The 26,108-nt window shown below is 37.5% G+C and overlaps 1 protein-coding gene across 36 annotated transcripts in view; it reads left to right on the top strand.

Moving 5' to 3' along the window:
- Positions 1–26,108, top strand: part of KCNMA1 (potassium calcium-activated channel subfamily M alpha 1) — a 508,587-nt gene that overhangs the window by 458,456 nt on the left and 24,023 nt on the right. For 20 of the 36 annotated variants that reach the window (XM_063339497.1, XM_063339528.1, XM_063339496.1 and 17 more), the window contains 2 exons: positions 19,749–19,862; positions 23,085–23,215. In XM_063339497.1, the coding sequence (XP_063195567.1) occupies positions 19,749–19,862; positions 23,085–23,215 (245 nt within the window). Of the gene's footprint in view, positions 1–19,748; positions 19,863–20,565; positions 20,650–23,084; positions 23,216–26,108 lie in introns of all 36 variants that reach the window. The other 16 variants (XM_063339500.1, XM_063339499.1, XM_063339492.1 and 13 more) reach the window with 1 other exon arrangement.

Below are 26,108 nucleotides of genomic sequence, written 5' to 3'. Positions count from 1 at the left end.
TTTCTTCCCAAAGACCAGACAGACAATTATACTTAACTGTTTAGAGATTTATAAATACTGTACCAGAGTAGCCTCTGGGCAGTAACTTTAGATATCCAACTCAATAATTTTCTTTTATTGGACAGTGATTTAGATCTTATTTTGAGCCCTATATAATAAGAGCAGTACATTTCATTAAAAAACACTTACTAAACAATAAAGAAAAGTGATCTCATGGCTCCAAGCAGGTCTAAAGTACAGAAAGGGGAAGCTGTATAGTAACATTCTTTCTATGGACATTACAAGACAGATCACAGTACAGCAGGGCAGATGTATTTCAGCATAGTAACAATTGCAGCTGTTTTCTGAATGACTTCAACTTATGACAATTTTCCCTAGGAACACTATTTCAACACATGGGAGATCTTTTTAAGGCCTCCATTTACAGTTCTTGTAATAGATCCTCCAACAAGAAAGAATAAAGAGAAAAAAATAAAGAGGGGATGAACTCCTGGGTAATACATCTCATACATCATGGCAGGATTCTTCTGGGGAAAATCCTATAAAATCAAGTAAACATACTCAGAATTTTACACACTGACTTTCCAGTGTAACAGATTACACAAGCTAAAGTAACCTTGTACAAGTTTAGTTTCATTTGATCCAGTTCCTTTAAAAATCACTTGTGGCTTCAGCATCATTTTTTTGTTGAAGGTGGCTTAAACTTTTATGGAAAGGACAAAACCAGTTAGCCACTGTAGATTAATTCTTAAATTATTGCAATTTTTCATGGACTTAGTCTCACAATCTGCTGCAAGGTAATATATTTGCAGGTAATACGTTCTTTTTCACCTCTACCAATCAATAATTCTTGATTATTTTATCTCTGAAATGTTAGCAAAAGAGAGAGAACGACAATAGTATTATCAGGATTGGAAATGAGAGAAAATTCTTAAACAACGGGAAAGGATAAAAACTGTCTGAAAAGCTTGATTAGCAAAGGTTTTGTATCACTTTCGGAGATAAGTGATTCGTAGTGCTGTTAGAGATGTTTGTTATAAATTCAAAACAATAATTTTATTCCTGAAGGAGGGTTTTGTGGTGAATGTTGAATCTTATTTCTCTTATTTTATAGTCATAAGATAAAGTTTTTAAGTGAAGATTTCAGAATATAGGGTTTGATAGTCATAGACATGGTTACTTTTTAGGATGTTATGGTTTCAGTATTCTGTGGGAACCCCAGCACTGTTCCCTATGTTTAAATTGTTATATTACATGAAAATGTAGGAATAAAGAGCCTTACTTTCAAATACAGAAAATCAAACTCTACTAAAGCCAGCTAAATAATTTCAGAGTTTAAGGAGTTACTTGACCTCCTTAGGAAAGCATATAAGTAAATGTGGAATATTAAATGTAGATGTAATGTTAAAAATAAATAAATGAATAGTGCTGGCTAAAAGTGAAAGATTTGGGCTAATTTTTTTTAAGTGTCTAAGTAAGCTATGACACTAACTTTAATCTTTTAAGCACTTAGATTCCTGTGTGTCTTTGCAAATCAATGTAATTTAGGCTGCAAAATGCTTGTTATACTTAAAGATAGCTCATAATTTCCTAAATCACATAGATGTTTTGAGAAATTTTCTCCTAGACACTATCACTCCTACCAGTCACATTTGTGAAAACGGCAAGCACTTTGCATTGGCATCAGGGTTATTGGTTTGTCAGGGTTGATAGTTTAGTGTGGGGGTCACACCTGATTAAGGATGTTTTTATGCTGTGTGTTTCTGAATGCTCCTTGTATTTTTGCTAGCATCAGTTGTTGTAAATGACAAAAATAATAATCCAGTTAACAAAACTTTGTACTCAGTTGGTTATTGTTTAAATAACTGAATTTTGGAATGTTTGTTATAGTTCAGGTTCATTATTATTTTTCAAAACAAAGGCTGACCATCCTAGGTAATGAAGTTATTAACTGAAAAATGACATAAGGGTATCCTAACTTCCCAGCACATGTCCCACATCACCATTTGCTCACAAAACCCTCCAATTTTTGAAGATTAGGTCACTGTGATAAATAACTCAGTACTACCTTTTTGCAACATGCACATAATTTCTTATCCTGCTGAACCAGATGGATCAGCTGATGGCTGTTATTTATTTTATGGTAGCACACTGGAGCTCTAGATGGGATTAAGAGCTTGTTGTCATAGTCCTGATATATACAAGAATAAAATACGGCCTTTGCCCTGGCAAGTTTACAATCTGATGCCTTGCTTGTTCCAAAACTTAAGTTATGTACTCAATGTTATACAGGTTAATAAATCTCTCTGACTTCAATGAAACTATCCACCTGTGTAAAGTTAGATTATGTGCGAGTCTTTGCAAGATTTGGACTTAAATAAAGAGGCTGAGTGGGAAAGAGGCTGTTCACTTAACTTTGTTTCCTGTGCTATAGAAGCCGTCTATGTCAGGAGTCCTTCCCTTCCGTCAAATAGGACCTTGCTAACCTTCCAGCCTGCCCAAGAAACCCTTCAGAGACAAGTTCCCCCCCAGCACGGTTCACAGTTCTTGTGTTTTCCTTGCAGCTGGATGCTAACATTTGCTGCCAGAACTTACACACACGGAGAGCAGTTTCCTGTCTCTCTCAAAGTCTTCCCAGGAAGAGAGAAAAAATATTAAGAAAAGAGGTTTTCAATTCTGTTGCTTATAAACTAAAAATGTTTTGGGGAACGGCTGGAGGGACACGTGTCTTTGACACAATTTCCCTGTATTTGAGAAACGCTGCAAGGTCCTAGCCCAAACACCTTCAAGCTTTCACAATTGCCTCTTTCTCCTCTGCTTTCAAGACAACTTCTGCCTCAGCAAGAGAAAGATAAAACCGGGCAAAGGAGGTAGATAGTACAGTACATCAAGCACGTGATTTCACACTTAAACTATAAATATATTTAATCATGACAAGACTGTTATAAATTCATGGTGACTCTATTTTATTATTATTTGCTGTTCAACATCTTGAAAGCAACCCCCTATTATGAAGGTGTACTATTTTGTGCATTTCTGATGCTGAGGAATAAAAAAACCCTGCTCTTTTTATGAGCATTAATTATACACCAGGCAAGGAAGCAATTGCCTCTATGTTATGAAATATTAAATCAAAATGCTTCCTGTTCCCAGATGTCCCAGAGATAAATACAGCAGTATTTTGAAGCCCCACTTGGAGCTGTTTTGCCTGCAAATTTATAGTTTTGTCTCCATTTTCAGAAAACCCTGTTTTATGTGAAGTATAGCACTCTTGGTAGTTTTTAAGGAGCAAACTCCTCTGGAGTTGCCTATGTAGGCAACAACTCTTATGTAGATTGCACACCAGGGATCTGAAGTTGAAAGGCTCCTTTAAGATGACAAATGGGTTGAAAGTGTTATTGTCTTTGATTGCATGCCTTACATCATCTGTATGTAGGAATAAGAGAGCTATACTTTATCTTTAGCCATTTTATAAATATTTAAGTCCTTATAGTTGCCTAAAGATATTAAAGCATATTTTACAGTAGTTGGAATATAAATATTATATATAGCACAAGATACCAAAGTAGTTTAATGAATTCATAATTTTCTGTTCACTTTTATTGGAATGTGTTTTATGTTCCAAAACTTCCATTTAAAGAATAAGGGACCATTCTGCTCCCTGACAAGATGTGAGCCAATAGTGAATGTTACCAAGGTTGCTTTAAATGATGACATGGGACTTCAATTAGCAAGAAGAAAGGGAACATGGGTATTAGAATGTACTACACCAGTGTCTGTGTTTTGACTTTTTAAAAAAGTATTTTTGAAGAAACTATATGTTTTTTAAGTCTTTAAGAAACTGTAAGGTGTTTTGTTTCTCTGTCTCTGTATTTTTTAAAAGTTCTTGATTGCAGAAGGAGATACATATCTAGATCCAATTATACAAGAGAAATTTTCTTAAAATTTGATGTTTAGTTTCTAAAATAACCAACCATGAAATAATTTGACATTAAATGTATGAAAGGTCTGTATTTTGTGGCTCCTTGAGTACAAAGGTGTGCTTGGGTTACAATTGTGAATCTTTCAAATTCCCATGAAATTAAAAAAAAATCTTTTTAATATTTCACAGTTTCTTGGTTTCCCAGTAGGAGTCCATGCTGGGTAATGCTTGCTAATTACCCACAACAAAAGTAGACACACAATGCTGGTAAATTACCTGACCCTTTGCATTTTAATGAGACAACAAGGATTTCATGAAGTGATGTTGTTTCAGTGGTTAATGGTGTCAGCAATGTTGTAATTGTAGGCTGCGGCGCATTAGCTGCACAACCACATGTAGGAAGGGTTTCTCCCGACAGGCCCTTTGGAGAATAGAACAGGGTATTATCATTAAGCCTATGTCATTTGCATGCTGCTAATCACTTACTTTATTATCTTGTGTATCCATTGTCTTTCTTTAATTGCTCTTTAAATGAAAATTAAAAATAGTTTCAATGCCCACGATACTTGTGATAGCATCTTGATTATGAAGATAACTTCACGAAAATGGAACATATAGATAATATATTACAGGATTACAAGATAGTTTGAAAGTTATATACCATAGCAAGCAGCCTCATGAGCGTAATTCTGGTATCTTTCTTTGCTTCAGTACGTATTGTTTGTTTAATAAATGGTTATTTATATGCACAAAGGTTGCGGGTTTTTTAAAGGACATACATGAATTCAGAGATCAATGTCATTGGTTTTGCTTTAGTGTGAAAGAGATACAAAGCATCGATATCCAGCAGATTCCCCCAGTCTAATAACGCTACAGGAGAAAGCTAGAATTTGGGGTTTTGTCCTTTCCAGTTAAATCCTGGTCTGTGATATCCATTGTAGAAAAGCAAAATCTAACATCTGCTAGTGAGCTGCAGAACTTCGACAACTTTAGGGTAAAACTTACAAAATACTTGGCATTCTTTTATCAAGACAGACCTCTTAATTTTTAAATTTGACATGATTAAATTTGAGGTAGCACAGACTTCCCATAATAGGCAGTCTCTAAAAACTTGGTAGCTTCGGGTTATCAAGAACCTTCCAAACCTTTACCATCTGCAGAGTTGGATACGCAGGGTGAACTGGGGCACTGCCTCCATTTAAGAGTCAATACTGCTGTGCTCCTAATAATGTATTTTCGCCGCTTTTCTTTTTAACATCTGAACAAACCAAACCTGAAAAAATAAATCTATGAATTTTGCAGATGGTATGGTAGGAATTTTTATTGAAGGAAGAAGTATAAACTTTGTTCTTGACTAATTATTGTGATTTAATGTTATTCAACACACACCAGTAATATTATGGTTATGCAGAATTTTTGTACTGATTTATTTGGATACAAGATTAAGATTATATAAAATTTCTGTAATGTCATAGGAATACCTGGTCTTTCACAAACTTTCCTTAGAGCTTTAAAGTAGATCCTATGAAAGTATAGTTGAGATTGGACCTTTCATGTTGATTTGAGGTTTGGTTGCTCATTTAAATTTTGTATTCAACTTTAAATGCCACATACTCTTAATAGTAATACAAGACCATGATTACTAGTTAGTAGTGTGAGGCAAAGTATCTCTACAATGTAACAGCATATATATTTTCTGTAAATTTGACTTCACAGAGTTTTTGCTTAAATGCATAGGCAGGATGAAAATGTGATTGGATGTCCTCATGGGATTTCGTATTTCTGCCAAGTTCATGTCAGTCTTTTTTTTCTGTTACTTAGAATGACTCTCCAAGTGAGGGCAAAGATAGCTAGACAATTTTGAAATGACTCCTTCTCTAAAAAAGAAGTAGATAGATTTCACTGAAATCAGACAATGTCATGTGGGGACTGAGAAAACATTGGTGGAATTGTGACTTGTTTGTTTGAGGACAGATGGATTGGATTAATAATGCTACAGTTATAGGAGATATTCTTAAGAACAAATGTTCCATTAGTCACAAGTGTGAGCTTGCTTAAAAACAGTTTAGGATGTAACCAAAATTAAATTCAGAAAAGGTACTTGAACCATTTTATTTAGCATATTAAGCTGTGTATTTTAGAAACTATATCTGTTATAAATCCTCAATAATTTGTGAATTGTCCCCTTTCTAACTTTTCATGTATGAAGAAGATGTCTTCCTAGAAGAGTAACTTCAAACTTTTCAGAAATAAGTTCAGCTATATAAAAAAGTCCCTATTGAATTGATTTATCTAATCTACCCTGGGTTGAAATCAGTGTTTGACAAGCTGCTTAAAATAACATTTCAGTGAGCTCTTTCTTAGAGGACAAATATCAAAGAGATTTTTCCATCCAACTCCAATTTAGCAACCTTGCTGTTTCCAGTTTAATAAATGTGGCTAAGCAAACAGATAAATCTCAGACACTCTATTATATCCCAGTTGATTTCATTGCCTGCCCCTTGCTACCAGATCTTCTTTAGAGTTATTAAAAAAGGAATTTTGCCACAAAATCTTGGAACAGGATCCTTGAAATATGAAATTCACGGTGCTTTTAAACACAGATTTGAAGTCTTATTTACAACATTTTCTTAGCCAGGTGTGGCATGTAAAGTAACATTTCCATTCTCAACTCCTCTTGTTTATTTTTAGTGTCTAGCACCTCCAGTAATTTTACTAAAAACTAATGAAAATTGCAGGCTTTTTGGTTTTTAATTTCATTATTAGGTGTAGATGAGCCTACTGTGAGACCTAAAATTCATGAAAGGGAAGAAATGTCCTCATCTTTTTTCTTGTCTAACAGTAGAGACCAAGTTGATAGCTAGGAATGTGGAAAGGACCTAGAGTGTTTCCTTCCAGGTGTTCATGAGAGGATGGGCTGGGGATTGAAGATCTCTCTGCTCTCCTTTGCTGATCAGTGAAGGGAGGCAGGGGACAGCAGTGCCTTCCTAAGCTTTTCCTCCAAGGCTAGTACTCTCTTGACTCATTTCTTCGTAGGACTTCCCTCACGTGAGTCAAAGCAGGAGCAATCCTTTGATAAGCAATGGAAAGTTTGTCAGGTGGGGAAGTGCTTATGCAAAGTATCTTGTGATGCACATTCCAAAATACTCTCCTTGCAAGAGAGGGAAGTGATTCCACTTACCTACTCAAGAAGTGCAACCTTGCCTTTGTGTCTCCCAGGTTTCTCAACATTTGAGAATTTGATTATTATTAACTCTTTAATTAAATCCTCAATTCAGTTCTTGAGTGGCAATATGAACTCTGTCTGGACATATCTTCCATTTGAGTGAGGCAGCTGTAGACTGAATTAGATAGACAAAGAGGGTGCTTCTTAAAATTTGGAATATATCTTGATTTTTTTGTACTTTTTGGCAATGTGCTTTGCAGTGTCAAATGTAAATAGGCCTTAAAATTTATCTGCAGATTTATATTTCAGATTGGCCCTGCCCAAACCCACAGATTCAAACTTCTTAAACTACCTCACTGCCTACAGAAATCCACATTGCAACTTGAATATTTATTCTTAGAATCCTATCAAATAACAAGAAATAGACTAAAGACTCTCATAAATATTCAAAACCCCTAGTTGGAAGGACAGCTATTTCCACTGATATTGGTACTAATGAAATTCAAACAAGGAAGTAAATATTTTATTTTTTATCAACCCACTTAACTCTCCAGTAAATAATAATGGATAGGAAAGTTAATGTGTTGTTTAAGTGTTTATAGAGGTTATACCATTTTAAAAACCAGCAGTAGTATTCAGATGTGTGAATGACAGTAAATATTCAATATAATGCTGAAACCTAGAAAAAAAACCTGCTTGCTGGAAGTTTTCAGTATGACTGTACTGTGCACTGGATACCACGGCATATATTTTATGGTTGCCACTTAATTTTCCCTACTTAAAGAATAACACATAACATTTTACTGTTATCATGGTCTTTACCAGCTCGGTTGCTGGTGTATTGGGTTTTGGATCCCATATAAATAAAATAAACATGGAGTTGGTGTAGAGAAACTTCTGCTGGTACTTCTTTAAATATAAAAACATTTGAACTAAGCAAGGCAGGCAAAACCTTGAAGATTTTAAGAAAAACTATAGTAAAATAATACTATTACTTTTCTTTCTAAGATTAATGTTGACTGAAGAGGGGAGAAACTGTGATCCAAAATAGTGCAAACTGAGCAATGGAAAGTTTATTTTTTCTTAAGAGCAGGCCTTATACCGCATTGGTTTTGTGTATACTTTTCCTTTTTCCTTGATACATTTGAGCAACTAATCTTTTTATTTACACTGGTGACTGTATACTTTGGGTATTCTTCCGCCCCCGAATGGCCATCAGAGGCATGAGTTGCTTTCTGTCTTCTTGATTCTGGATCCTGTACCGATTGAAGCAGAGGTTCCCAAACTTTACAGATTGGGTACTACCAATAGTATCACTGCTGTTCTTCAGGCAGTTGTGTCTACGCATCCTTAGGTATTATTTGTAGCTATTATATTGCTACTGGTACATCATTCAAGAATATGCAATTAGAGAGCTACTTCAGATTCATCCTGATTCCCTATCTGCAATTTCTACTTGTCTTATTTGTTTATGTGAAAAAAGAGGAGTAGAAAGAAAAGGAAATCTTCATTGTCTGTATATTTCCAGTCACTCGAGTAGTTTCAATAAATTAGCCAGTTTTAGTATTTGGTAGACCTATATTAAAACTGGAACAGAATGTGGCATGATGTACATGTGACACATAAAATGGGTAATATTATGAGCTGAACAGAGTATAAGGCTCATTTGATGTGTTAGCCATTCCTGTGAACTTCAGTATCAGAGGGTGGACATTTCTTTTAATGGAACTACTTTCTGGAGCTACTTACCTTCCTATTACTTTATCATGCATGACAGGGATGGTTTTCATACTGGCCAATAATACCGATAATTCTGAAGTGCAAATAATTGTGCTGATGGGACGATGTGCGTGTTTTGAAAATATACTCCAAACCCTTGGATGGTGTTTCCTTATTCCTATTTCAAATGGGCACCATTCGTTATTTGCAAGGTTCAGATTAAACTGCAGCAGGGATGTAGTAAGCTACCTGTTTGGATCAGGAGGGTTTTCTTTAAAGAAGTACACAAATTACCAGGTGATTATCATTCCCCACAGTGATACCTGCACCTGGATGCGAGTGATTTGTTGGGCTTTCTGTGGAAAAGTTGGTTGAGTTAGTGTTACGCAGACTGGCATAGCGCAAAACAACCTGATATTCATTTTTATACATGATACCTACTAAGACGTCTTTAACAGACATGCTACTCTGAATTTGTGTGTGTTACAGAAGGCAGTATTCGAGTGACAAAGAGCGTGACACTGATTTTTTTCCCCCTACTTATGATATTCAGTTTGGAGTTCTGGTAAAAAATTTTGGCTTGCGGAGAATCTTTGTAGTGTATGCTAAAAGCATGAATGCCAGAAGGAAATTGTCTTAAGCCTCTCTTTAAAAAATATATCAACACATGAACACAAAATCCACGTTCCTTTACTCTGAGCATCTAATCAAGCCCTGACGTTTATAAATTCCAAATTTAATCTTTGAGAATCACCTGCATACTGTCACTTGACTGTGTGCTTTTATGACAACCTGTCCACTAAAAAGTTGTGACTGGATTTGGTGAAATCTGGCAGGATCAGACATGGGCACAATATGCTCTCTAGTTGGCAGACTTTGCCAGGAGTTGCTTTTTTACAATATGGAGTAAGGCAGGAGGAAGAGCTTTTGGATACTTGTAAAAAGATTAGACTGCAGGAAATGTGCAGGAGGCCTACGGAGCATACCTGCCAGATAAATTAGAGGTGGTCTTGTTCTGAATCCAACCTGTCTCAGAGCTCAGCTCTGGGAATCCAGTTCAGATTTCTTTGATAAAATGAGGCTTTAGCCCTCACAGTTAAATCTTTGATCCCCAAGACAGCCTTGAATGTGGGATTTTGGTTTTGACCCAGCCTATAGAGAACTTAATGACATTTTACCATAGGTTTCCAGCTCAGTTCCAGCTTGAGTAATTTACAAGTCTGCTGGCACTATTTAGCCCACACAGACCATGAAGTCGACCGTAAGTCCAAGTTGATGGAAAAACAATATTGCTAGAACAGAGTGACAGATGTTGATTATCACTAAATGTCTGTTTAAGTGTTTTGTATGGATCCATTTCCTCACTGCATACACCTGAAATTTTTGTAGAAGTTACAAAGTAATTGTACTTAAAGATGTGGAATCATCTGCTAAAGAAATTGTTGGAATACATATTGCAAAAAATGACTGCTGTGGTTATTACTGTTGCTGCTCAGGGGAGCTATTCAGATGCCTCATTTATTGGAGCTTAATAGATTAAAAGTCCAAATTGAGTCTCATGATATAAACCTAATCAAATTCTAATCTGCATAATTTTCCCATAAGCAGCAATGGGAAATTTCTTTAATTTATGTTTCAGCAGTTGCCAATCATATGTTGGACAGCATTGTTAATTTTATTTATCAAAATATTTTTATTGATTGCTTGCGATAACATCTGGCTTTGCTCTTCCTTTTTCACTAAGGAAAAATTTACTTTATTTGATAGAATGTAGGATATAATGACATAATGTAGTGTCTCGCTTAACATGCCAATATATCATTTTTAACAGGGAGCTTTCCATTTTATTTGTAGTTATTGAATACCTGTCTCTCTGAACTAGGTAATATAGCTTAATTTATTTGATAAGTTTTATTCAGCATATTTATTTATTTTTGCCTGAGGTCTAAATATGCAAAGCTGATTAATGATTAAACTGAAAAGAATCTAGCATCATTTTATACTGAATTCTTTTAACTGCAAAGCTGTGGTACACTTAGATGCTGCCAACTTTGTGCCCTAGAATTACCTAGTGTAGAAAGCTATTAAATGGTAAATGGAGAGTAGGGACAATTCAAAGATTAAGTTTTCAATGAAAGTGGCTAAAAAACACAGGAACTCTAATTTATTATGTTATCATGAACTAAAGTGTATTCCATAATAATTGGTGAATGAACACATGTTACTATTTCTTCTCTCTCTTTCCAAATATTTGCATAATTCTAGTGGTTCTTTCTGAACAAAATAAGAAAAAGCAAAGGAAAAAAAAAGTCTGTGAGAAGTAGCCAAACTACTCTCTAGCATCTGGACAGTAGTATTAGGAGTAAGTGTTATACCTAGAGGTGCAATCCACCAGAATGAATGGTCACTTGCCACCGAGAGATAAATTTCCACTAGAACAATGTGAGACAACTAAATTTCCCAACAGGAGTGGGCTTTGAAAAAGCGGGTTCGTGACAACAGAGGAAGCGGGGAAAAGTAGATGGAAAACCAACGATGACATTACAATTACAAAACAAGGATTTAAAAAATCCAAAGCACATGGTATATTGGAAAGAGTTAAAATATTCTCTGACCATTTTCTAAAAACATAGCATAAAATTAATGTGAACGCATCCCGGCAATAGGGTGTGAAGTAGTTTGGAAACTGTTGTCCTCTGCATTCTAGAAGTCCTTTGTATTGTGCTGTGTGTTGTCCTAGGTGTTTTCAATTAGAGAATTACCCAATCATTCCTCTGTTTCTGGAGATGGCTTAGAAAATAGATGCTTAAAGACAGCTACAAGATGGTGCTAACTATCAGGCAATAAATTCCTGATGGCCTGTCCCTTCTTCTTGCAAAATGGAGAACCTGCAGAGTGTCTCAGTTTAATATTTAATTTCCCTTCTTGATAGCCTAAAAGCTCGAAGCAATTATCCTGGTTTGCTTGGCTGTGACCATTATGCCTGTCGTCATGGTCCTCATAGAGTTCTGTGATTTAGTCTTCTCTGTGCTACGCAGTGCTTTAAAAATAAGAAATTATTTTCCTAAGTTTTATACTTTTGGCATTGCTTGCTTATGCACTAGAGACTGAAGAAGTAGTCAGTGATGTACTCCTAGAGCACATTTTGCGTTCCCGAGACAGACGAGTATAAAACAAGATGGCTGCATTGCATAACAGGAGTTCTAGTTCAACCTTGGCTTTATTGGCTGAAGAAAACCACCCCAAATAGGATATGTCAGGCAAAAGAAATCAGTAGCCTAGACAAAAACTTGCTCTAGAGCTTTACAAAATTGCTATATAGCACTGAAAAAAAAAAAAAAGGAAGAAGACTCCAAAAAGGAAATTTAATTTTGTTTACCCTTTACCCAATATAAAAATAAATTCAGTAAAATTGTTCTTGATTCCACTGAGAGTGAGAAGTTCTCGTCAGACTAATACTGGCCAGAAATATTTACTGTATAGAGAAATAAAGGTTCTATTCTAGCAGACATGATGGAAGTGCTATGGCTAGCAACTATGTATTATCTCACTTAAAGTGAGCAAAACGGCAAGGAGAGAACATCAAGGCTGCGCTCTGCAAAGCAGCAGTAAATAAAGCGTGTTTGTTTTGGTAGCTTTGGGTTGTGTAAGCTTGTGGTGAACCTCAGCAGAGCTATGGTTTGGGTAACTACCACATGAGATTTTGGGAAAAAAAAACCAACAGGCAGTTTCAGATGGACTTGATTTTTTTTGTACGTGTTTGATAGTGAAACTCAAAATGACACTTTGTCATGGTACCTCAAACCAGGACACGCTTAAACTGGGGAAAGACTCGTACGAGTACCTGTGAATAAACCCCTCTAAGTTATACATGATTCTGCACTATCCTTAAAATATAATGCGATTTCTAACATATTGTGCTGTTAACAATGAAAATGAAAACAATGTGGTATCATTCAAAGGTAGACCTCAAGATCATGAAACACCAAACCTTGATCTTTGTTTTTTACAGATTAATCTTGCCTTGCTAGAGCAGCACAAGAACAGTAGACCTATAAATCCTTTACGCTTTCAGCACATGGGACCACTAACCTCCCCCCCCAGGAACAGTTCTCACACTTTGGGGAGCAGAAACTAGCATTGATCACACTGTGCTTTCATTAGAGCTTTCATTTGGATGTTTTCACTGTAGGTTTCTGTAATTCAACAGCATGGGAATGAGCAGGCGGTAGAGAAGAGCACTTCCTTGGGAGGAAAATGGCAGCTTGTTCTCTTTAAGTGTCTCTCAGCGTTTGGTGCTCCAGGGGTTGTTCCAGTCCCAAAGCATTGGAGAGTTGTTACAATTGAGAAAGCTATCCTTCTTCACCCTCCACACTCTGTAGATTTAACTTGGCCTATGTCTGGGCCCAGGTCATCTCTGAGGATGCTGCAGTCTCTGAGAGAGCTGGGAGCTTATGCAGTCACATTGCTCTCCTTTTACAGAGCTTTAAAGATAATCTCCAAAAATTTATTAGATTTTCAGGCACAAATTACATTAAAAGTCAGAACTGAAACCGGAATTTAGGATTTCCAGGTTCTGAGGCCAAACTACTACTCTCTGTCTCAGACCACATGGGACATTGAAGCTAGAATTGTTTCTAAATTGAACGGCTGTAACAGATTCCCATGAATGTCAGCAGCTCTTTAGCTGCATGACTGCTGCTGAACTTTCCAGGTATACCCAAGTGGCTGTACTTTGGAGAATAACAGGTATAGTCTATCATTCGATTGAATTCACTGGAATATTAATGGACATTGTCAGCAAACAGTAGCAAAGGGATATAGCTGTGAGGTCCTTTTGTAAGAGAATTATTTCTTTTTGTCTGGCTCTGCTTAATGAAAACCCTTATCCCATAATTCTGCATGATAACTTGTCGGGGGCGTGTTTGGCAGTTCACCACCTGTGTGTTATTCATATACACTCAAAATATGATTGCTGTTTCATGCTTCTTAGATGAGCCAGAGCTAGTTAATAGTATGTATGCTTTTAAAATTATATTTTTGAGGACTTTAGTACATGCATTACCCAGTGAATCCCGCAGCACCTTTCCCTAGAATGGCATTATTTAAAGGACACTATCAATTTACATGGCACTTTAATGACAAGGCCACAACCTTTGGGTCTGCCAAGTGGATTTTCAGTTTGGGAAACTGCGTTCTGCCTGCATGGAGTTCCAGTTTAGTGAAACATACTAAACATACTGAAAGGGAAGGGAGGCGAGGAGGAAAGGCGCAGCAGGAAAGGGGAAGAGGATCATAAAGGATCCATTATAATCCTTTAGAACAGAAGGCACTTTATAAATGTTACAGAAAATTCTGGTTTGAGAATATGCCCATCTGGGTCTCAGTGAAGTCAGTGGAACAGAAGCAGTGCACATCCAGGAGACAAATTTGTTTCTCCATTAAAACCCCAGTAAACCTATACCCAGCCCCTCAGCAAACCAAAAGGATATATTTACTGCTATGTAGAGCAAACCTTCCTGCATTTCATGGGGAAATTACTCAGTCCAGTGAACTGCACAGGAGCAAAAGCCAGTGATTTATGGCCAGCACAACCGGCAGATCACTTGGCCATCAGGCCGGTTGCTCCAAACAACACGTAAGCAGGACAAACTATAATTATTGCTGGTGCTTTCAGTAGGCAGAAGTCACTGTTAAGCCATGCTAGCATTCCTTAATTTTGAACTTCACCAGAGTGCCACTGTGGCTCCCAGAATACCTGTATGTTACTGCTGAGCCACAGTTAGTGTCCCCCTGAGTTCCTGAGAGGACCATGTCTCAGTCTGGCTCAGGAGTCACAGGTCTCACGGAAGCCCAGTATTGCTCATCAGTTTGTAGGTGGGATTTTGTAAGAGACAAGGAGGGCTTGTAGCCAACTGGCCCTGCTGAGCTCTGAGCAGGACGGCTCAGTAACTCTTGGTAATCCCCAGTAAGTCTTGGGAAAAAGAGCTTGCCTCCTTGTGGGGAGGAGGTTCCCTTGAGGTTCTCCTTCCACAAAGATAAGAACATCTTAAAGAGGTAGGATCTTGCCTCTAATGCAATTGTTCGGTTGTTTCACCTACTTTTGTGAGCAGTAGTGTCCCAGAGGGAGATGGAAAATATTTCTTTGCACAGAATTAAGATGTTGAACCCGCTGCCTTCTGCAGAGAACTGCAGGATGCTCAAACTCCTTCAGGGCAGGTAACTGAGTTAGGGTACAGGATTCTGTGCCTCTCAAAGAGGGAGGGAAGGACTAACTCCCAACTTCCAGTCCTCACTGATTTGAAGCACATGAGGAGCCAAGGGCCTGTGTTCCTCTGAAGTATGATATATTTAATCCACCGTCTGGTAGCACCTTGTTTCACAGAGGGACAGAGTCTTGCTATGTCCTGTTGAAGTCCAAGCCACTTCCTCAGTTTGATGTTGTGGTGGTTATCACGATAGCCAAAGGTGGTGGGTTGACCTCTCTGGCAACTAAGCCCCTACCCAGTCTCTGGCTCACTTCCCCCCAGTGGGATGGGGGAGAGAAGCAGAAGGACAAAAGTGAGAAAAAACCCTCATGGGTTGATGTAAAGAGAGTTTAATGAGTGAAGGAAAAAAAAAAACACAAACAAAACCAAACAATAAAAAACCCCACCCAAACAAAACACAAAAAAAACCCCCAAAAATCAAGTGAGGCAAAGGCAGTCACTCACCCAGTACAGCAATTCAGCATCGGATGCAATGGATGCAGGAACCGATATGATTGTGCTGCACCTTACCTCCTAACTGTTGGCAAAGAGAATTCCCTTCTCCAGAAGCCCCCGCTGTGGCTGTATTTCCTTACGCAGGGACTGTGCTCAGGCTTGCGCAGGACATGTGAATTTTACTTCTAGAGGTTGATGCTGTTAAGCAATTGTAGCCACAGCTCCCTCGGTTGTTTGTTGAACAAGGAGACACTGTGGTTATAAGAAGATCACAACTATCAGCCCTGTTTTACGATTTTTATGAGCGTTAATGGAACAAGGTTTGGGGACTGAAGGAGAAAATGGAATATGAAAAGGAAAATGAAAAGGGGCTGTGAGGAAAGCATGTCATTTCTAAATGAATGCTCTGTGCAGAGGAATTGAATCTTTTCAAGGCTGAAAATGGATCTTAAATCTGATGCCTTAGCTTGTTTCAGCTTCTGTAATGAAATAGAGTTTTCCTAATACCCTGTGACCTGAATTTCTCCCTTCTTTATGGGTGCTATTCGTTGACGTACAAACCTGTATTTTCTCAAGTCAGCATTTGATGATGGATGTCAAAATACAGGTCATGTATTATGCATATAGCATTACCGATTTAAGGTGTTTACTTGTCAAGTTGAAGAAATTCAGAAATGTCACATTCACTGAATCTGCACAGCTGTCACTTGTAGTTTTTCATGCCTTTAAATGAAAGTTATGATAAAGCAGGTTAGTTTTCCTGCACTTTTTTTTTTTTCTCTCTTCTGGAGTTAAAAAGATAGAGCCTATCTATAGAATTTACGTTGTTACTTGGGAGCAGGAATGTGGCCTGAAGGTGTATGATGCCTTGTGACTCCAAACATAGGCACACAAAAAACCCAAGTACTCCAATTTTCCTTTCCTGAAAATATTCCAAGATTGTTATATTTTTGGAAAGTGGTTTTTTAGAAGTGTTTGAATTAAGGACAGACGGGGAAATTAAATTAAGGTAGCAGATATTTGTCACATCTTCCAAGACCCTAGGATAAAAAATATTAAGGCAGGAGTCTATTTTTCATTCAAGGAGAAAACAAAATCCCTTTTACATGCTTCCTGCATTTCAGACTGAATGCACTGTGTGTGCAGTGTGCAATTACAGAGCTCCTGCCAGTCTGCGTCTAACAGAAATGACACATTTGCTTCAATCTCCTAACACCATCCGAGGAAGACAAATATTTGAAGGGTTAAAGAGGTGACTACAAATGGCCTTCGATGCGCACAGGGGTGTGTGCGTGCCTCTGTGTGTGTGCACTTTGCAGTAGAGAGAGGGCAAGAAGGACTCACACATTTAGATGCAGTTATGCCAACTTTCTTTAATTTGCTTTTAGCTGGTAGGGAAATACTGGTGTGCTCTTACCTTCTGAAGAGCCTGATTCACTGAAAGATGTTTTAGGGAGTGCATCCTGAGAAGGGGAGAGAAAAGGCTTCAGGAAAAAGGGAGAACGAGGGCCTCTAGGGATGCTCCCAGCAGTAGAACCCCTAGGGTACATGGGAAGAAGATTAGTTTTCTCTGCTCTCAGGTAAGCGAGGGTCTTGCTGTTGCCATTTTGACTTGTAATTCTGCAGAGGACCCAACTGGGCCTGCCACTTTATCAGCTCAAGGAGTCTACAGCTACTTGAGCTTTTTTTAATGTAGTGTGACAAAAGCCATGTCTTGCCTTTCCTGTAGCGTAACAGAATGTGAAACTTAAACACTGGAGCCTGCTGCAGAAGGAGGTGTCACACTAATACTCACCTGTCCTCAGATAGCATTCCCTCCCTTTGGAGTCCCACTTTGATTTCCCTGCTGTTGTGAGAGTGTCAGGGTTACCTCTAACTCATGAGGTGGTGCCTGAAGGAACTCCATTAGACTCACTTTGTGAGTCTGAGAAGTCCCAGGCTCTGCCATGCAGCAGTAAGCATTCAAAGAGCCAATACGGCTATCAGTCACAGTGCCAGACACGAGGAAACATCTGCAAACCAATACCAGTTGGGAACACAACTCACTGTCACCATGCCGGTCTTACTGAATTAGTTTCAGCACAATGAGTAGTATTAAATGACCGACTGTTAACGTTGCCAGCATTTCCAATTGTCTCTAAAAAATCTGCTTTCTAAAGATTTTGTATGCGCTGGTAATATGAAATAGGATTGCTTTGCTGTCTTAGGCTTGCCTATGGCAAGGATTTTGTCTTGCCAGCCTGTTGAAGATACTACATCTACTTCTTTTCTCATAAGGAATTTCTTCACAGACTTTTCACTCCCTTTTTACTTATCCTGTCCTTACAATCCTTATGTTGTGTCTAACTTTCATGTCATAGTCATAAGGAAATTCATACTGGTACCTCCTGGAGAGCTGAATAAGCTGAATAAGTGATAAAAGAATCACTATTTTCTCAGTGATTCTAGTGTTATTACCTATATATTCTATATGAGATATAGAAAAAAAAAACAGGGAGAAATGAACTTAATATCAAAACCTGAATCCCATTAAATCAAGAAGTCCAGATCCAGTGGTCCTTATAGTTTGTCTGGTTTAGGGACAGTTTAAGAGTGATGGTAATTATCACTGGAAAAGAACCATAAATCCCTCAGAAAGACAATATAAAACCAGTACCACATGTTAACAACTACAGTTTAGTTTACAGATTTTCTGGTTTGTAAATTAGTCCCCAAACTGAAGAAAGGTATAGTAGATAATATCATATCATCTTCTGAATTCAGTAGCAGATGAACGTATCAATGAATTTAAGGCACTGAAAGTTTACACACTGCAAGATAATGAAATTACTTTATGAATTAATTTGGCTGTGATGAATTTAGAATCAGTATATGGGGAATTCAAAACTAATTCAGACCAGTAATGACAGAAGGTCAAAAGTCTGTCCCTGGATGTCAGGTGTGAAATCAAAGAACTCAGCCATAATGTGCCAAAAAATATGAATGTTTTCTCAGAAGTGTGTGCTTTAAAGTGAGCTTGGCTCAATCCTATTCCTAGCAAACAAACACTTGCTTAAAAATGCGGCCTTGACATTGGTCTACATGAAATCCTAAACTCAAACTTTGGCTTCACCGTCACTTCTGCAATAATGACACCAAAGGAACATTCCCGTGCTTTCCACAGCTTTGGTGGACAGGGGAGATGGAATGCATTGTTTCAACAGTGAATTTCCAGTCCAGCTGTTGCATGGACTTTTGTGTAACTGTCTATTTTTCAGTACTTACAATCAAACTCCAAAAGGCTTTGCCTGGGTATTTTTTTATTTAAAAAAAAAAAAAAAAGATTATAAAATGCTCAGTGTCAAGAACTCCATTTCATACTGTGTAGAGAATCAGGCTGAAAACACAATCTTTTTTAGAGGTGAATCTTGCTGCTCTCTAGATCTTTCTTTTTATTTGAGTGCCTGCCAATATGTTTCCTTTCCCACCTTTGTTTCCTTTACATCCCCAAAGGTATAAAATTCTTTCTAGTTTCTTTTCAAGCATTCCTCTTACATACCATTTGAAAAACTGTTTCTTTTTCCTTCCATCCTATCTTTTTTTTTTTGTTAGAATGGGCCCTTCCACCACAGTATAATTGTAATACTCGTAAAAGTACATATTATGAAAGGTACACCTAAAAAGAAAAAAAAAAAAAAAAGCACTTTGTGTATGTTGTATTGCTCCTGGAAAACATTTAGAAAATTTTAAATCCTGCATGTTGATCAAACCTAAAACCTGCTAATGGAAGCAATTTGTTCCTTGTGATGGTATTACTGTTTACAAACAATACTCTTTAAAATGTTAATTGGGGTTTAAGGCAAAGTGTTTGTTTCAGGATTATTTGAAATACTAATAGGACAAAATTAAGCCTCTCTAACACTGAAGTCTTTATTTTTTAGTTTATATTTAAGTAAACATTACTCTTTCCATTTTGCATGTTTTGATGCAAAGGCTACCAAGGATAACAAAATAAATTTCAGTTTCTCCATTAGCTACCAAATATCTTATAGTAGAAATGACCTGTATATTTGTGAAGGATTATGCTTTTAAGAAATAATTGTTGAAAATAAGTCTTTTTTTTTTTTAAATGATAATTTTTCTTAACATATTTTTCTGGAAAAAAAATAATTATAGATAGGGAATTTCCTGTTGGTAGGGATTTTTTTTTAATATAGCTTGTCCTGTGTAAACTTTCTCTTGTTTTGTTTTGGTTTAGGCTTTACACCCCCTGGGATGGATAGGTCATCTCCAGACAACAGTCCAGTCCACGGCTTGTTACGTCAACCATCCATTACAACAGGAGCCAACATCCCTATTATAACAGAGCTAGGTAAGAAAGGCTTCCATTTATCCTTTCATGTGCATTCCCATATCTTTTTGCAACTCCCCTTGTTATGCAGTCTCAGGAAAATTATTTGTACTGTATCTGCTGCTATCTTTTCTCTTCTGATAACTGTTTTGAATTACTCCCTCTAAAGAAAGATTAGTAACAGTTGTTTCACTTTATTTGAATAACTGAAATTTATTTCTCTCTTCCCTTTGGGTTTTCTCCATTTTCTTAAATAAACACTCTATCAGACAAGATGTTTTCTACATAGTGTAACAAATAAGCAGGGGTCTTTGGGCTAAGGTTAGAAAATCAAAAAACCACTCTAAGTATGAGCAGACATTTCCTGTGCATTTAATCAATAGTAAGAGGCCATTTGTTTATTTCTTCATGGTCCAGAACTGTTTAATCATGTGTAACCAAACTCTGTATAATAGTATGAGACATTTTACTCCTGAGAATGCGATGATGGTAGGTAACCAGGCTCTGATTTCCACTCTAGCTGTGGGTATTTATGTTGTCAAGTGGTGTGATGTGAAGTGCAGAAGCTGTTCTGTTTTTTTCATGGCAAATACAAACTTGATTTGTGGTCCTTTGTCCTTTTATTTTCCTTTTCAGTTTTATTTTTTAGAGCCTTACCTGTCTTTTTCCCTTACTTTATTCTCTTTCTGTACTTTCTTTTCCCCCTAAATACTTTACTTATTAGCTAAGCCTGGCAAACTTCTGCCTTTGGTTTCAATCAGTCAGGAAAAAAACAGTGGAACCCACATTCTAATGATAACTGAACTGGGTAAGAAGTGCCTTTTTCCTTCACATCACTGTCTTATTTTCTGTTGTTGTTGTTCTTACTGTCATCAGCTTTTTCTTTATTTATCTGGCTGTATCAGAGGGGCTACCCTCATGGCACTGCTTTGAATGTGTTTTATTTGTGGTTCTGGTTGAAATTGACTGTCTTGTTCTGGCCTTTCTTAATGATTTTTTTTTTCACGCAGCATCAGTAAACCTTTGATCACACTCGTCTGACCTGCCGGCTGTTTTCATAGCACCTTCTCACCAATTCATTTTCTTTGGCCTGGGTCCCCACCTCCCGGGCCCTTCCTCCCCCCCACCAATTTTTCTCTCCTTTTCTCTCTCTCTTTCCCTTTTTGTTATTTCAGCCTATTGTCAATTTGGTGGACATGCCTTAGCAGCCCTCACAGGAAGTCCAAGAAGAAGTGAAAGATATCAGAAAAGAAACCCCAGCATCATACTTTCCCTTAAGCTATTTGTTTGTTTATTTTGGGGCGGTAGGCCTTTTCTCAGAAGCTCAGGTTCTGGAGCTGTAAGAAAGCAGCCAAGCTCCTGCATTGCTTCCTCTCCATATAAAGAGCTCTCACCAGCTTTTGTGAGCAGCGTTTGATGAGCGTTTCCTATGGCGTAGCACCGCACATTCGATCCTACCTCCCCTAGCCTGGAGACCTTTCGCAGAAATCCTAGTGTGCTAAGGATTTAAGCACACCGGGAAGATAAAAATATTGAGGATAAAACCGCACTTGCAGAATTCACGTTAGATTTGTAGTACCTTGGAAACTGACACCACGCACGGCTAGCAAGCTGGTGTCAAAGTCAGGTATTAGTCTGCCAGATGTAAGTGGAAAAAGAATGCCACTCTCAATAGTGCCTACTCTCAACTAGCAAATTAAACTAAGGCACAAGCTCTTCAAAAAGTACATTTTGAAACGATATGTCAGCCTTTCAAATACTATTTTGCTCAGGAATCTGGAGAATAAATTGATAGCCATTGTACAAAGAAAGGAGTGTTGTGGATATTGTTGTTTGCTAAGATGAAATTCTTCTGACTCCCAGGGCAGAACACTTCTCCTTTTAAAACACTGAGGTGTTATGTTTTCATGGTTATGTCAGGGAAGGCAGGAATTTTAAATCCTACTTCAGCTCAGGTCCTGACTGAATCATCATGGCCAAGTACTGGCTCAACAGGGCTCTAAGTGGAGGACAGCAATTGTGAGGCTTCATCTACAGTTATTCATGTTTTGTAAGCTAAGCATGGCAAGCCCAGTAGCATATACAGGTTGGGAAAGGAGTGGGTGGAAAAGATCCAAATAGCAGGCACAAGAATTTCCAACCTAAGAAGTCCAGAGCTGAAACTGGATCAAGTTAACAGCAGCTCTCGTGTTGCTTTCAAAGCTCGCTGGGTTGTCTCGGGAGATGTGTTCGCATAGGGAATAGACACGTAGTCAATGTGTGCTGTTTCAAATGCTGAAGAAGTTTTTAATTTCCCTTCCTTGCATGGGAACTGAAATTAATTTGTCATTTAGTAAGTTAAAGGGTATTTCGGTGGCATAGCTAAGCAGTCTGTGCTTTCATGCCTGAGGAGGACTAATATGGAAATGAAATATTGCACGAAATATGATCCACTTGATACACTGATCTCAAGGAAACAACTATTTTTAGTGGAATGAGGTGGAGGCAGAGAGCTAAACTGTGACAATGAAATGCCAGAGAAAGTCTAAATGACAATTACTTTATTTGGGCTTTTTCTTTAAAACAGCCTGATGTAGATTCTTTTTCACACTGGCTAATGTAGGATTTGTGGCTTAGGAAGTGAAGTTATGGAGACAAATATTTGAACAAAAGGCAGTGCTGCAAGAGAATAGCTGGAGTATTGCTCATTCATTCAGATAGATGCATGTTAAAGGGACAGTTTATCCTCTTTTGAGCCATAAGTGCATTAACACCACTCCAGTAAGAATCACAGCAGCACATCTAACAGATGCCTGTGGGCTATATCAGAGTTTTATGGACAGCCTTTATTTTACAACGGGGTTCTGTCTTGGTATCTTGGGATAACATTTCACTGTACACGCATACAGCCTTAGCCACTGTACCTGACCAATGCCAAGGTTGTCTCAATACATAAAAGAACATCACCTCATTTTGAGTGCAGGCATTTCGTTCCACAAAGCTACTTTTACAGCAAAGGGATAGTCACCTCTCAAGAGCAAGAGAGTCACCTCTTACGAGCAAGAAAATCATCGACAGATTTTTTAAATGCACATTTTCACATCCATCTTGATTTCATTTTCAGTGACGTCAAAGACACAAGTCTGTGTTTCCAGACATATGCTGTTTCTTTTTCTTTCTGACTGTGTAATGTGTAAGTTCTCATGCTGGTGGCCCAGAAGCACCTTATGATTGTATTATTATTATTATTATTATTATTTTCAGTAAATGATTCAAATGTTCAGTTCTTGGACCAAGATGACGATGATGATCCAGACACAGAACTGTATCTCACGCAGCCCTTTGCATGTGGAACTGCATTTGCTGTCAGTGTGCTGGACTCTCTCATGAGCGCAGTAAGCAAACAAAACCTTTTTCTTTCCCTTCCATCAGACTTACTGTGAAAGAATATGAAAGTATAGTCCCTTTTCCACAGGTAATCAGGAGAAGATGCTTTTCTCTTAGATGTCAAAAGAATTTCAGAGCCTAAACTAGGTTACTTTTTGGTTGGACACAGAGACCTTAAAACAACTGAGATATCTAGGACTACCATTAGTCCACAATTTTAAGAGCAAACAGTCTCATGTCAGGCTTTAAGGGTAATATTTTCCAAAAAATGTTTTACCTCCCTCCTGAAACCCAGACCCAAATTCATTGTGTCAGTCCCTATGCTCACCATTCATGTTAGACAGCATCAACCGTATTTTAAGCTTTTAATTTCCTGTAGCCACGAGCAATGCTCTGAGTATGAGTGCTGGGGGACACTGATAGAACTGTACGAAAGCCATTGTACTCATCACGTGAACTCTACTTGTGTGAAGAGAGGTCATCATCTCTTTTTCACATGAGTTGTCTTGTGAATCAAAACATAAGTGCACGCCAGAAACTACAGATGGTGGCCTTCAGTTATGTCCACATCAGGGTTTTTGGTTTGCAGCCATAGTACACTTTTGAAGCAAACGCCTTGGTCATACTCCTTTTCATCCTCCCTTGCTTCATATCGGTTAGGTTTTCAGACCAGTCTTTCTCTGTGAGAGATACACTTTTTCAGAGGGACCTTAAGCTCTGCTAGATGTAGCAGGGACGTAGTCTTTTTAAAATCTGAGTATAGGCTTTCTGAGCTCCCCAGGGAATAAAGTTCCATAGTACTGGGAATCATCTGTTGTAAACCACACGTAATATTAGAAATGAGCAAACAGATTTCCTTAAAGGAACCAAGTCTGACCTTCACCTAAACTCAGAATGAAGCTTTTTGCTTTTAGGAAAAAATCACAGTGCTCTATTATTTGATATTTTATTCGTATTTCATATTTATGTATCTGTATTTCATATTTTTATTCCCTGCTATATTCCTCATGTTTTCCATCAACAGATGAATAATATCAGTCTACACTGATAAAATTTTATTCTAATGCAGTCTAGGACTTTGCAATAAACTCAGAAAATACTTTTTTGGATAGTTCTTGTCCATATTTTGCAGACGTGACAAATTCAGAAAGCCTAAGCAAGCACACTTAAACTCTGTACCTTCTCTAATTAAAATCTCTATGTATAAAATATTTAGCATTTCCACATTATAAATGGGAGTAATTTAATATGGTTACAAATTGTTATACTGAGACCTGTTTACGTACTCACATTATTATCTAAATCAATGTACCTGTAGGTACCAATGTAGGGCACTTCCAGAATCTTGGAAAAACTAGGGTCAATTCTTCTGATGGCCACTGGCATCACCACAAAAAAGAGCGAAATGTTGTGGGCACCACTGCTTTCTTGTGCAAAGGTATATCACGTAGCTAATAGTGAGGCAATAAGAAGTATGTGGAACATGACTGTTCAGAAAGTTTTACTTGGAATTCATCATATAAGCCTCACAATATTTTCAGTCATTGCTAGCTTTTATTAACTTTCAGTTTTTTGACAACATGCCCCTCTATTTCTGCAATTTCTTTCTTCAACAGAGCCTTTTTTTCAAACATTTTCACATCTAAGTGGTCATATTATATGTCAGGGACAGTGCAGCCTGAAGCCAGAGAAGTGAATGTGATAACAAGAGTAGAAAATTCTAACTTAGAAAAAATACTAATCAAGAAGACAAGCCAAGGATTCAGTCAGTTAGAATTGTTCACCATCCTGTCTTTTCTTTCACCACTTTGCTGTTCTGTGGCAGCATTATTTCGTCTTTTATTCCTCAAAGACCTAGTAAAGATTTGGAAAAGCACAATTCTTCCTGACCTTTCAGAAAGTATAAGATGTGGGAGATGTTTTCCCTTACTATCCCTATTCTCATAGTAAGGATGCATGCTCCTTTCACTTCTTTTCCAAGGAAAAGATCACAAACTGAACCCAAAATCCTAACTCCATTGTGAGATCTGCAGTCATGCTTTTATCCTATTAATTGCACAGGAATTCTGTAAGAAGGAAATAATTACACTGTGCTGGCCTGTGCCAGCTCACTTTGAGAAAAGGTTATAGTTCATTGTTCGATCCACTTAGTAATTCAGGGGGTTTTATTGCTTAATTTTCATAGAAAAATTCCAGTTTATGATCTCTGTTGATATCTCTGGAAAGCAAATTCTTCATATGGGCTACAATACAAACGTACAATGGATCAACTGCTACATTAAGAATGAATCTCTTCTCCCAGTAGTGGGGTTTTGTAATAAAACAGCTGTAAGAAAGGTTAGAAAGTGGAATAATACCCACACATACAGTATTCTTTCTGATCTGCAGGTAATTTGAAACATATACACAGAAATGTATGTATATAGAAAAAGAGGTACAAAATATCTTTAAAATGATTTGCTAAAGTATTTATTTATTGAATAATAATAATTCAACAATATTAATCCGTGTTAAGTCATTATTTTCTTTTATATAATTTTATTAATATAGAAGTAGTGGACTAAACCCTACTCATGAATCACAGATGAGAAAAACGCGTTATCACTTTCTGATTCAAATCTGAATGCTGAAGATCATCGCGTTCTGCTAGTTTAGTGTTATTTCCTGTCAGATGACAGTATTAGATATTTTAAATTTTAAATTGTCTGTTATTTTCTTATTTCAAAGATAAAAGGCTTAATGAAATTTACTTTTCCAAATGCTATCTACAGGCTATCTACACACAGTTTGTCTTCTGCAGCAAGGGCAATATGTTCCACAAGCCCGTGATTCACAGTGTAGTAGTTCGAAGATCATTGCTCAGAAGACAATAACGAGCTCAAAAACTGCATTGTCTTTTTG

Source organism: Chroicocephalus ridibundus, chromosome 6 (genome assembly GCF_963924245.1).
Source record: "Chroicocephalus ridibundus chromosome 6, bChrRid1.1, whole genome shotgun sequence".
Lineage (NCBI taxonomy): Eukaryota > Metazoa > Chordata > Aves > Charadriiformes > Laridae > Chroicocephalus > Chroicocephalus ridibundus.
The sequence above is the reverse complement of the archived record's forward strand: the minus strand, read 5'-3'. Positions and strand labels throughout refer to the sequence as shown.